This window comes from Ambystoma mexicanum, chromosome 9, assembly GCF_040938575.1.
Source record: "Ambystoma mexicanum isolate Mex_15411 chromosome 9, UKY_AmexF1_1, whole genome shotgun sequence".
Lineage (NCBI taxonomy): Eukaryota > Metazoa > Chordata > Amphibia > Caudata > Ambystomatidae > Ambystoma > Ambystoma mexicanum.
This window is the reverse complement of record NC_090931.1, coordinates 575,145,693-575,159,462: the sequence shown is the minus strand read 5'-3', so window position 1 is coordinate 575,159,462 and position 13,770 is coordinate 575,145,693. Positions and strand designations below refer to the sequence as shown.

The 13,770-nt window shown below is 42.8% G+C and overlaps 1 protein-coding gene across 2 annotated transcripts in view; it reads left to right on the top strand.

The window, feature by feature from the left end:
- Positions 1-13,770, top strand: part of LOC138488295 (multidrug and toxin extrusion protein 2-like) — a 398,530-nt gene that overhangs the window by 220,565 nt on the left and 164,195 nt on the right. For both annotated transcript variants that reach the window (XM_069615178.1, XM_069615177.1), the window contains exons 11-12: positions 9,399-9,507; positions 10,234-10,309. In XM_069615178.1, coding sequence (XP_069471279.1) covers positions 9,399-9,507; positions 10,234-10,309 — 185 coding nt within the window. The remainder of the gene's footprint in view (positions 1-9,398; positions 9,508-10,233; positions 10,310-13,770) is intronic.

Genomic DNA, 13,770 nt, shown 5'->3' with positions numbered 1-13,770 from the left:
CTGGTTGCGCCCACCATACTATACATGTGAAGCAGGGGCTCATTACATAACGGACTTGGCAGCATCTGTCCCTTTAAGGTAATTAACATGGAGTGGTCCCACAGAGCCGGCAACACTTGCATGAATTACAAGTGGTGGTAGGGCAGTGTAAGTCCCCATTGTTGGTGTCCAAAAGACTCCATGGGGATTTTTGCTGGAGGTTTAAATATCCACCTTATGAACAAACTCATAGTACGGTGGCATGGTAATGCAACGGTAATGGAATTACTGGCACATTACTACGGTTTTTTCCCGCAATGCTGTACTCATAATTAGACCCAGTCTACATCCACATAAGAACTGTTAGCTTAAGGTAATTCTCCCTGAGTGCGGGAGCAAAGGTGTAGTAGACAGAACGAGTGCCACCCATGGGGAGTGTCTAAGAAGTCCCACGTCAACACTGCAAGCCATCCCCAGGGGCGGGTCCATCAAACATTCGGCCTACCACTTTCATAGGGAGGCACATCTGACTTTCTTTAGGCCACAGAGGCTGGAAGGTGGGGTCAAGGCCCTATACAAGGAATGGCATGTGACAGAAGGCTGTGGGAGTCCAGCGAAGGAGCTCATTTGGAGACAGCTGAGGAAGAATGCAGGAGGGAGGTATCCAAAGGAGAGAACCTGAAGGCTAAGTGTACAAGGGCCTAGGAGACTTGGGTAAGGACCATATTAGAGACTGAAGGGGAGACCCAGGGGGCTGTGGAAAGGGAGAGACCCGTGGTGCAGGGGAAAGCGAGGGACCCATGGGGCTGGGAGAAGGGGAGAGACCGAGGAAGCTGGTGGTGGGGAGAAACCCAGGAGGCTCGGGGAGAGACCAGGAGGCTCGGGGAGAGACCCAGCAGGCTCGGAGAGAGGAAGAGATCCAGGAGTCTGGGGAAGAGGGAGAGATGCATGAATCTGGGGGAGGTGGAGATCCTGGAGCAGGTTGGAGCAATGCACTTTGCAAACTGGGGAGCGAGAGACCCAGGAGTTTGAGGGAAGAGAGATTTCAAAGTTAGCTCTTTTTAGAGGTGTCTGAGGAGAAAAGGGTGGCCAGTGTGCAGAGTGGAAGAAATAGTAAGAGTATTCGGGAAGAGAATGGGGAATGGAAGAACGGGGTGAGGAGACTGAGTGAAGGCACAAAGTCTGGTATGGGTGGGGTATGAGCCAAAACAGAAACGTCAAGGAGGGCCAGGGAAAGTACAAGAATGAGGGTGGCGCGAAGAAAGGAACAAGAGAAAGCCCCCACTTTACAAGCTTATGGTGGGATGCTGAGGAGAGTATGTTTGGGTTGGAAAACTATAGAACAAGGACAGTAATCAAGAGGTCCACAGACACACTGCGCCAAGAAAGTGCAAACGTTAAACTGCGGTCTGGTGTTTATTCAGAGAATTTAGAAAACCGCCTGACACGTGTTTCAAGCTCAACTGGCTCTTCATCTGAGGCTTGTGGTTGAGAATGATTGAATCAAATTACATAAGGCATAATTATGCCTGTAATTGTGACAACTCTAATGCCGTTCATTCATTTTTTGCAACCCCGACTGCTTTCAGAAAATTACCGCATCCGCGAAGCATTAGAGTTGTCACAAATACTGGCAAATCTCTGAATACACACCAGACCGCAGTTTAACGTTTGCACTTGGCGCAGTGTGTCTGTGGACCTCTTGATTACTGTTTATGCACTGTGGTAGTACATTGGCAGTGTACCCACACACACAGACAGCCGCTGCCTGGTGCTAATTGCCGAATACCTGTATAAGCGCTGTGGACATTTTTTGACTTACTCTGCCTAATTCTACTATAGAACAAGGACCCCTGGAGAGGGAGGTTCTGAGAGGCTTAGAGAGGACCATTTAAGGATGTTAGTGTGTCCTCCTGTCTACATATGGCTTTTGGCCTAGATCAAGGCCAGCTCCAGCCTGACACCAAATACAGCATCATGTTCCAATACATACTTGAGCAAGCTCTGTCCTCATGGGTATGTCTCTGTAATAGCACTTTTTAAAATAGAGCTATTTTCTTGTGAATCGCTTGGTGAAGTGAAAGCCCTAGCCAAATGGAATCCCGGAAAGCAGTGTAAAATCATATTGGTACAAGAGATCAGAGAAAGAAAACCTGAACACGATAGAAGCAGATAAAAGGAAAAGGAGGGGTTTGAATCAATCCACCTAATTTTTGGTAAGTCATTGTTACGGTCAAAGCAGCCATACAAACTTGCATGAATTGAATACAGTATCTGAAACCAATCGATTTTTATCAGATCTGGGACTTTTAATACAGGTTACAACGTTTAATTGTTCTTTTTTTACCAAACTGCACCATCGATATGCTTGTATGGAGTATTTTATTTGCACTTTCAAATTATTCCCAGTCATTAAGCCAAAAGGTATCAACAAGAGGCAAATACAGAGAGATATACTTCAATTAGGGTTTATTATAGAGTCTCGGGAGGATAGCTCCGGGCCAACCCGCTCGCCTTGGAAGCAAGATGACGCATCGATCCCGGGTCTGCGCTTAGAAACCTCTGGGTATTAAGCGCGTTATAAATAACATATCGTATTGTATCATATTTACAATGCTGGACCTAATAAGTAGTGAAAGGCAAATAGTGTTTAACCGGATGGCTTCAACAGCTCTTGGTTACATAATACCAGCAGGAAAGCTTCTTGATGAGCTCATCTTCACACCCTCTACAGAATAACTTATCATTCACTTCAACAGTTTTTGGTTTTGCAAAACAGAATATGGATACCTTCTTGGAAAGGATAGTAGGTGCAGTCACTCACAGAGCTGGGGTTTGTAAGTGTTCCCTGCACCCTGTCCTGTCTTTTGGTTCTGTGGAATCCGGTAATCTGCTTCTCACCTCTAATACAGTGGAAGATCCTTCCCAAGAATCTTCAGGCCCATGCTCATCGGTGTGCTACGCCTGCAGTGGGCTAGTGCGGGAATTTGTGCAGGCTGAAAAATCCCCAGAGCCTCCAGCAGGAAATTGCCAATCCATCTTCCTCTTCTTTATCTTGTTTGCCATCTCTCTGTCACGGGGTCCTGACTGTAATCTTCAAAACCCTAACTACATCTTCCGTCTCGATGATCAGTAACAATCTCTATCTTAAGGGGACCTCTTCCTCAACATCTCCCCTCCTTTCCACTCTCCTACTCTACTTCTTTTTGTTGTATCTCCCCACCCCCTTTCTGTTGTAGTCCTAACATTTTTCCAATGGTGCTCTGTTTTTCAGTATTATGGTTTCCTACAACCGCCGCCGTAGTTCTTCCTCCTGATATTCCACCTGGCCTGTCGTTGCTGGTCTCCTTCTTCCTCACAACTCATACAATGTCCTCCTCAATTCCTTCCAATCTCTTCACTGATGTGCTCTGCGCAACCCCCTCACAACCCCTTGCCTCTTCTAGCTTCTGCCAACCTCCTTACAACTTCTTTCAATCTCCTCCCTGCAACGCATTCCAACCTCTTCTTCTTCAATGTTCCTTCCACAATCCTCCTTGCAGTGTCTCCCAATCACCTCCTTGCTGTTCGCCTCAAGCCTTCCTCCTTATATTCCATTGTCCTCCTTTTGTCGCCAGCCTGCCTTCTTCCTTCTCAAGCCTTCCATCTTTTTCCTGTTCTCTGCCACAACATCCTCTGTCCTGAAATCTCTGTAGCTCTCTAACTCCTAACTTTCACACTGAAGCCCCAGGATTGATGGCTTTATTGAGCTGATGGCCTTCCCTATGAGTGAGTGCTCCACCTGCGTGCAGTAATGCATTTGGGACTGTGCTTGGTTCAAAGGACTGCCTTGCTTCAGCACACCGGATGGCAGTATGGCCATGCAGGACTGGGCAGAACACTGAACAAGCTCACAAAACGCTTGCCCTCCATCTTGGTTTGGACCTGTACATGCCTTGGGGTATCCCTTAAAGGGAGCCACGCAGCCTTTTGCATGATTACTGTGGCAGTCCTCTGCCACAGTGCTGGGGCATGGTGGAGTGGACCAGGTGATCCCCATACACCACATCTATGTGGAGCATCACACTGCTGGTGGTGGCACCCAGCATCTGTGAGCACGCCATCCAACACCCACAGTGACACAGCAGGGGACTGTCACACCCTTATCCCCTATCTAAGCCTACCCATGTTGCTCCCCCTGTGTATTTTGCCACTTTCAACTTTTGGGCCTAAATGCTTTTTTTTCTGTTTGTAGGGATTTAGACTCCTTTTCAGATAGTTCTTTTTGTTCTGTGATCACAACCCCATTTTTAACAGTTGAGTGAAATACTTAACGTCCTCAGCAACTTCTAGCTTAACCCTGCTTTTGATCTTTAACTTTTAGCTTTATTTTCTTTCCTTCTTCCTTTTTATTAAGTCACATTTTTTAACTACCTGGAACAATAACAGTTGAGCTTTTTGAGTTTTAATATTGTTGATAACGTTTACCATTATGTGTGCAAAAGCCTAAGCGGGTTTAATGAAAAACTGATTCAGAGATCCCACTCTTATAATTTCGGATAGTCTGTGTATATCAATATGCCTAAGGGTCCGACACTGTAGCTTTTCGTTAATAATAAGTAAACATTTTCTATGCAGAAGGACAGCTAAGACTATGATCACTATGCACCAACTGTTAAAATCACCTAAAAAGGATCATATTAGGATAACATATGCTTCTGCGATAAGAAAGACGTCAAAATCATGTAAACGAGAACTGGCAGGGTCCGCGGGTCTATAACAGAGAATTAACTGATTGGATTCATTAGGGGACAGCTGAAGTGTACAGATAACTTTGATGAATTTTTGTCCCAGGTCAAGGTACGAAAATTGAGCAGTTCCAGGGAGGCTTTAACAATCATGGCAATTCCTCCTCTTTTCTGGGACTCTCTGTTTAACCATTTGATTTGTACCAATGCATTGACATGTGAAATGGAATTGGCTGTAAAGCAGAAGTAGTCCAGGTTTAAAGAGCTAATAAGTAGAGTTTCATTTTTAACAACTGATCTAGCATTGATCAGACCAGCCTGCAACAGTAGTGATTGCTTTTTAAAAATCATATAATGTGGGGAGTGAGAAGATTCACTCATTGTATACCTACATGTCTGATTTTATTAAGGGCACATAAGGTGAGTGTTCTGTGCTCATTGTTTAATGCCATTAAGGCAGTTGTCATATATTGTAGCATAATGCTATTGCTAATATGGTGATCAAAAGGACCAATATTACAACAGTCAGGCAGTACACTGGATTTAATACATATAAAGTATGCTGTCCGTAAATATAGAAGGGCGGGAATCAAAAAATAAACGGCCCCACCAAAGGTTGTGCAGCGTTCTGCGCCAACCATCGACCTGCTCGAACCGGCACAAAGAGGCTGACATGATTCTTTTGTGCCTCCGGCACAGCACAACAACATCATAACAAAGCGCCGAACTCAGAAAGCTGGGCATTGGAGTCCAGGACATCAACACAGTGCCTATTGCAGCACAATAACTCAATACCAATTGACAAAAATGTTACCAAAACCAAAGACGGTGTAATACTAAAATCTAATTCATAATCCAAGTATAATTCCTATTCATAGAAACATGATTAACAATCAATAAAAACTAAAAACAAGTCTTTATATAATTCAGCTTATACAAATCAGGCAGGCCATGCAAATACTGCCATGAGTCAGCCTGATGTTTTACCAGGGACACAGTCGCACTGACGCTAGTCTTTTGTGCTTGTGGCGTGGCACAACGATGCAATAACAAAGTGCTGAATTCAGAAAGCTGGGAAATGGAGTCCGGGACTTCAATCCAGTACAGCGCAATAACAATTGACTTAAAAGTTACTAAAACCAAAGAGGGTGTAATTTTTAAATTCTAATTCATAATCCAAGAAAAATTCCAATTCATAGGAACATGATATTTGGTGCAATATGTCTGATTATCTAGATTGTATCAAGTTCAGAGACATTTTACGGTCATATGATTTTCCTGCTACTTCCCATATAGGCGGTCACTGCTTGGATCCTGTAATATTTAGAGGTAAAACCCTGTCTCACCAGGAACATCTTCCTGTTTCATGGTCCGACCAGTTTGTAGTAATTTTCTCTATGCCTACCTCACACGCAGACCCCTGGAAAATTCTCACTACTACTGCCCATTCCTCACTCCGCAAAAGAGATCTCAACACCATTAAGAGTGATCAATTACTTATGGGATTGACTTCTCTCTCATCCGATTTAAATTGTTTAGAATTCTATCTGACTAACATGACATTACTACAAGACAATTGTGATATCCTTGCCCCTTTTAAAATATGAATAAACCCAGGATAGGGAGTAACCAATGGTATAATGAGTCATTGAAAACACTCAAAGTCTATAGGAAAATTTAGAAGAAATGGCTAAACAGAGATCCTAAAGCTCGTTAGGCTGTCAGACAGCCTTTTATGCTTACAAAAAGGTATAATTTTAGCAAAATCTTCTTTTCTCCAGAAACAGACTGACATTGCTTATAACAGATCAAAAGCTCTCTTGGCAGCTATGAAGAACTTTGCCTCCCCTCAGTGTGATATACCAATCGCTCAGTTTGATGAATTAATTTAATGTCTTTTTTCAATGGGCAAAAATTCGATTCGCTCAAACATTGACGCTCAGTTAACCAGTATGTCCCTGTCGAATACAGAGACAACAACTGCAGCTTATTCAACATCATCTTTCTTTGACTTCTCACCTGTTAGTCCAGAAGTAGTTACTGATCTTCTTTCTGAACTTAAATTTGCACATTTTAACTACAATCCTATTCCAGCATACTTGGCCATACAACATGCGTCCCCAATGGGTGGGCTTATTGCCACCTTTGTAAATGCCCCTTTAGCCCAAAGGATGCATCCCAATAAACTTAAAATAAATCATATCTTACGCCTCAGCTCAAAAAGACTTCATTGGACCACAAGGCGCTGTCAAATTATCAACATATTTCAGGTCTTTCTTGGCCTTCCAAGATTTTTAGAAAACATTATTACTATACAACTCTGAGTTTCCTGAAAGATCATAGGATCCTTGATATGGATCAGTCAGGTTTCAGGCGAGGACATGGTACTGAGACTGCACTAGTCACTTTTTGGGATGACATTTTGAGGACTGCTGATGATGGTGGGATCAGCATGTTATTCATGCTAGATTTATCGGCAGCCTTCGATACTGTCGATTTCAATATTCTCATCTCAAGATTGACCGAGCTGGCGCAGGTTTCTAGGGAATCCCTGAGATGGTTAATATAATTTCTATCGAACTGTACTAAGCAAGTTAAAATGGGTCCACACTGCTCCAATTCTGTACCGTCAAGTGTGGTGTGGCCCTGGGGTTTTCTCTATCCCCACTGCTATTTAACATTTCAATTTGGCCCTTACTGAGTATCTTCTCCCAGTTTAACATGCACTACCACTCACATGCTGATGATACCCACATTTATTTTCGATTGAAATAGCCTTTGGTTTGGAAACAGTAGATAGAGTGCTAGCCTGTGCATGTAAGATACACAATTGGATGTTGGAGATTAAACTTCAATTAAACTCATCTAAAACCAAGATCATGGTACTCCGATCCAAGAACAAACTAGCCAATATGCAGCAATATGTTTCCTACCCAGCACTTTTTGAGGAGTCCTCATTGGCTACCTGTGCAGCAGACTGTTCTTTTCAAAACCCTCTGTTTGGTTTTTAAACGCTTCCATGACCTTGCCCGCAGCTAACTTTTTAATAGTAGTTTATGTAAATATGTCCTATGTAGAGAGCTTTAGATTAAAGTGCTATATAAAAATGTATTATCTTTCATTGTGTATTAGCCAAATCGCCCTCTTTGTTCTATGAGTGGAAACGTTTCGGTGGTCCCCCATCCAAATTTGTTCATTGAGGTGACTGATATTTTTCTGTCGGGGGCCCGCGAGCATGGAACATGTTACCTGCTAATTCTCGCAAATTGTATTCTCTTCCGCAGTTTAGGATGGAATTAAAAACCTTTCTCTTCCAATAAAGGCATAGGACTATTTTATCTCCTCAGTAGCTCCATTCATGACAATGTAACGGATTATAAGTACTGACAGATATTGGGAATCAACCAATTGACAAGACCAGCTGTTTTGAAGTACCAAGTATTATTGACCACAAAGTATTGTGACCATTCGTACCACACTTACAAGTTTGACACTACCCATCCACCATATACATTTACCTGTACATGTTTACTTAGGGAGCATAACAAGATATAACTATCTTGCACCAACTAAACCCAATTAATATAGAGGCCGACCTTTATCAGATTGCACACCAATATCCATGATCAGGTATTAATATCGCCTACTCTTACCTAGCCACTCCCATCTTACTCAAGCACATCACAATCACTTCATCCCAAAATCACCTCACTCAATCCCCTTTTTTCACAACAGCCAGTTAACATCTCACCTATAAAGTCAGCCTTATGTTGGAACACAGGGTGCAGTGACCAGCTAGCATTACCCTAAACACCAAACTCGGATCACCTCTAAGCATGAGCAACAAATTACTAAATGTAAATACCATGAATCTTTCTCTCCTTTAGCCCTTTTCCTTCTTTTCCTTAATGCATCCAACTTATGTCCAAACGTATTACTTCCATGTTATTTACTTTACATGTATTGATTGATAGGCAAATTAATATCTTGCATGACTGCGGTTTTACCTTCTAAATCTGTATAGCTCTGTAACTCTTAGATACTGGTACCAAACCTAACCAACAAAGAGAATTGGGGAGTAATTACAGAGAACAATCAAACTGTTAACTATCTGTTCTATACTAGCCATAAGAATTGCCTTGGAAAATCCCCAAGGTCGAAACTTCAGCCCATGGAGTTGGTACATTAGGCTAAATTAGATGGCCCAATAGGCCGATAAGGGTAAGAAACAAGTCACTAAACATACTAACACACCACAATGTGTATGACTACAAATGCAAATGATGCTATGTGATTGTGAGACAAACTTGTAAAAAATGTCTACTTAAATACAAAATTATGAACCAAAGTATATTTCTGACTTGTCGTATTAATGGTACATGCTAGAAGCGCTTACAATGGGGATCTAGCTCTTAAAATACTATTTTATTCAGCTTGCTCGACTCTGATTTAACATCTACGCCCAGATGCAGTTGCTGCCTGGTTCCTTCTGAAAATTTGCAATACAAATTCTAAAATCAAAGCAAAATCATTAACATTTGGATGCACTTAAACACAAACAGCAATTCATGACATTAGATCCTTCCATGAAAGTTGCAAGATTCATTATAGTGCAAAGTTTGGAAATGAGGGATTTAAATGTCATGAAGTTTGATTAAGCATCTGCCAATTCTCCTGTTTTGTGCTTCTTAGGTTCCTTCTGGTTTTAGTGTGGCTGCAAGTGTCCGTGTAGGGAATGCACTTGGAGCAGGCAGTGCTCAGCAGGCGAAGAGATCAGCAATTTTGTCTTTGCTGTGCACAGGTGAGTTCTCCCTGCTTTGCATCCTAAGTTATCATCTGTAACACTTGTACTGTCTCCTTTTGACTTATCTGCTTTTAGTGACCTCCACACAGGAGAGCCAAATGAATTTCTCAGTGGGTGCTGGTGCTCTGTGTTCTGAGTGTGCACCATGCAGGTCTGATTCAGGGTCCTAGGCGAGTACCTGGGCACCAAAGCACCTGCATACCCGGTACCTCTTCCTCCATACTTAGCCAGTGCAATCTGGGTGATATGTTGTCTCTGAAATGTCTAAAGTATCCTATATATTTTATCCTGTAGTTGAGGTAATTCTCTGTACTTTGATTGGAAATCATTTTATTTTGATGTGTCCAAAATGTACAACTTGTCATTAACTTTCTGACCTGTGATTGGGATGCTTCTGGGTGGAGAATGGGGACTGGCGATTTAGTTTCAGTTCTGAGCATTTATGCAAGACTTATGGAAGATGCTTAGCATCACTTTTGCGCCACATTGTACAGGGGTTCTGCCTCAAACAATGGAACTGCTCAGACTGAAGATGTATGCCTTTGGTAAGGTCTTTTGGAGGACTGGTCAATTCTTTTGCAATCTAGTAGTTTCAAGGAGGTACGATGGAGACAGTTGCCTACTTTTCAAAAAAGTGTCTAGTGTTTCCAGTGACATGTTACAGGCCGTCCCTTTGCAGTCTAAGAACTCTAATTTCTAATATTTTCTTGTCTTTGTTTTTAGTGTTTTGGGCTATAATCATTGGAGTTTTGGTGGCAGCCTCAAAAGATGTGGTGGCGTATATATTTACCAGTGACAAGTAGGTAGTCTCTACTACACTAGTTTTAACTTTTTCAGTGATGCGTTTCATCTCCATATGCCTTTTTTTACAATATTACGTAACTTTAAATACATGTTTTTAAATAAGCATGTGTCTCAGGTGACCATGGATAAATGCAGAATATTGAAATTAGATCACTCTAGATTTCAGAAGAGCAGTTTTTTCTGATACCTACATCTTAACTGAACATACATGTAATTAGCAGTACAACAGAAGTATTCACCATGAGTAGCTACATACACTCATGCTCTCTCAGTAAAAGCTGAAAAGGGCTTTCACCCCTAGCTTCTCGTGTAGTGGGCACTACCTCCTCATTGCTGGAGCCTAGACCAAGCACATGTGCTGTGGACTACCAGTTCTGGAAACACATCTGCTTGCTTCCTGAGCATTCTTGCTGTACATTTAAAATGCACACGTTTTCACAGCCTATGGTGTTTTCAATGACTTACAATATTGTCCTGCATGATACCAAAATGTGTCTTTGATACATTGTGTGAATTGGCTTGCATGTACACCTAGTACTCATGTACAAAAAAAGGGGGGAGGAGGAAAAACCTCCTTCACTTGTTTGTTGCAGCGCCACAAAATAATTAATTAGTAGACCAAGCAATAACTATAATGATGTTTTTAGTGCATTCCCAATTTTTATTTTTATTGGTATTAGAAGTAGGTTGCCCTTTCAAAGGGCAACCTACTTCTAATACCAATAAAACATTTAGAATGCACTAAAAAAGACTAATTAATTATTTTGTGAATAAGCTTACACCCCTTTGGCCCAGTTGGTTGTGGTCCCAACTGCCCTTGCTTATGGCAGTGGCTTGACTTCTTCGCTTTCAATAATCACCCCTATAGGGAAAGAGGAAAATACTCTAGAATCCTTAGGAAAGGAAGTGCACAGCAACCGCCCACTGCACCTGCACCAGACGAAAAGCAACTCTATCTTGATGGCATTCAATACCTGCCTTTGTAGTGGTATTGTTGACTTCTCCTCATAACTCCTGGCTGACAAAAGCAAAGGATTTCATTCAGAGGCCGAGTGGTGACCACAGTACATGCTGGAGTCATTGTAAGGACTTGTAGACAAACCAGCTAGAGGAATGTGTCTGGCACTGGACATCTGTTGAGGAACTTGGCAAAAAAACACGAAGCTGAAGTCCTGCGAAAGCTTCAACGGCCATCTGTTTCTTCACTCATCAATGGATGAGGAATTGTACAGGGAGAAGACAAACCCCTCTCAGCCATTTCCTGCCAGCCAACCTACAAGCAAGCACTGCCATTAAACCACCACATAAGAGGACAAACAGAGGCAGGACATATCCAGTTCTTACAGTCTCACTTGCAAGGCTGAAGGGATGAGCCCAACTCTTCATCCTCCTCCCAACATTACAAAATGGAAATAACCAACAAGGACTTTGTCCCCTTCTCCTTGGCAGGCTCAGATACAAAGACGAATTTACATCCCACAGCCCAATGAGCACATTATCCCGACAGTAGGCTGGGTCTAGTTTTATAAGGACAACTTCAATCCTCTCTCATGGATGCTTTTGGTGGTAAGTCAAGGTTTTGTGTTCTCCCTTCTCTCCCCATTTCCCTAAATTTCACAGATCATAAAAGGTCTAGGGAGTGGTCGAGGAACTACTTCAAGGAGTGGGATTGGAGGGCTTCTACTCTGTTGTTCATAGATCCGAAGGACAAGGCTGGCCTTTGTACTATCCTCGCTTTATCCTACTTCAGTTCACATTACCTCATAACTTTCAGAAGAGAGGTTCAAGATGTTTACATCAGCATAGATTCTGGTGCCATTTTAGCTGGGGGGAAATGGCTGTGTGGTGGACCTTGTTGGGAAGGAAATGAACCTCTGCCACCCCCCCTAGGTGCTTTAGAGTAAGGTGAATCCCGTAACTTTACTTGCAATGTACGAGGGGGGAGTGGAGCATGTTAAACCCTGCATGTACACAGTATGACAAATGCATAGACTTAGTGCGCGCATATAAGTGCCATTTGTTTAGTTATGGTACAAACATTCGGCCCTGCAGGGCTGACCAATAAACACAGAACCCGAACAGGCCCAAGCGCTGATGATAGAGAGACCCACATTGCTAGCTCTCATAGAAACTTTCCTTTGTTCCATTACTGTTGCTAATATGTGTTATCCCAAGAAAGAATGTGCCCTGCAAGGTCGCGAGACAGCACCAGATGCCTCACAATGCACGTTTATCGCAGACATCCAAACCGCACCCAGGCCACCATGAGTTATGACACCCACAAATGCACCTGTCTAAGATCCCTGAATTCCGCGATAATAGGTGACCTCAGACCACCGACCGTAAACCCAGTGGTCATAAAAGATCTAAAAGAATACAGCTTTTCCACCTTTTGCATAATGACAATCTTTGTAATACGAGATACCAGGTGGAATAAATGATAGTCCAAAGTGAGGGTGGAAACCTTGGGTGCGGAGAGTGCAATGTCAACTGAATGAAGAATGTGTGGGTCAGCATGATCTTAAGCCTCCCCCTGTACCAGTACCCGACTTTCCCAGGTGCCCGCCATAATGATAGAGTAGCATTGTCTTACACAGTTACTAATTATGAACATGGCCTTAGTTCCCTGGAGATGATGAGCCCAGCTGATCCCACGTGATGAAAGACAGATGGACGGGGCTGGGAGCAGGCCACCCATATACAGGGTCTCACCAACTAGCCATGCAGGTTTTTACTGTATATCTGACATCATCAGTAACAATGTGTTTCCTTATAACATTCTGCTTGTACTATTTGTGTGCAGAACATTCTTGAGCAGCACAGTTCTTTACTGGACTACCTATTTTTTGTGTGATTAAAACGTGTAATCCTAGCAAGAATCTCTTGGCCTTTTTTTCCTAGCGGGTTGTATTTTTTCTAGCATGAGCGTTTGTAGGCGTGCCTTCATTTCGTGACCCCAATGTGATCCCAACACCCTCCACCCCGTATCTGCAGAGGTGTCCAGGCAGCCTGTCCGCTCCCACCTACAGCGACCATTCCCAAAAAACACATACATCCCAGTGGCCGTACAGGAGCCGTCTTTGCTGAATTCCTGTCTGCTCTTTGGAGTGGGGCGTGGCTCAGAGGAGAAATGCAGGTCTGTGTTGTTGGAACCCCGTAACAGAGGGGTTCTGGTGTACACGTGCACATGAGTGTAGTTTTGCAAGTGATAACAAGTAGGGCATAGATGGATGGGAAAGTGTGAACTGTGTGAACACGTGGATATTGAAATTATAGGTGTGGCATGTGTGTGGTTTGTTTTGTTCTTTGGTATTATTCATTTTTTGAGGAGAATATTTACGAAAGCAAAAAGGAAACATAGGGAGCCTCCCCGAGTGAGGGGAGAAGTTGGCGCCACTCATACTTTATAACGGAGAAAAAAGGAATTATATAGGAGCCCTGCATAATTAGAGGGCT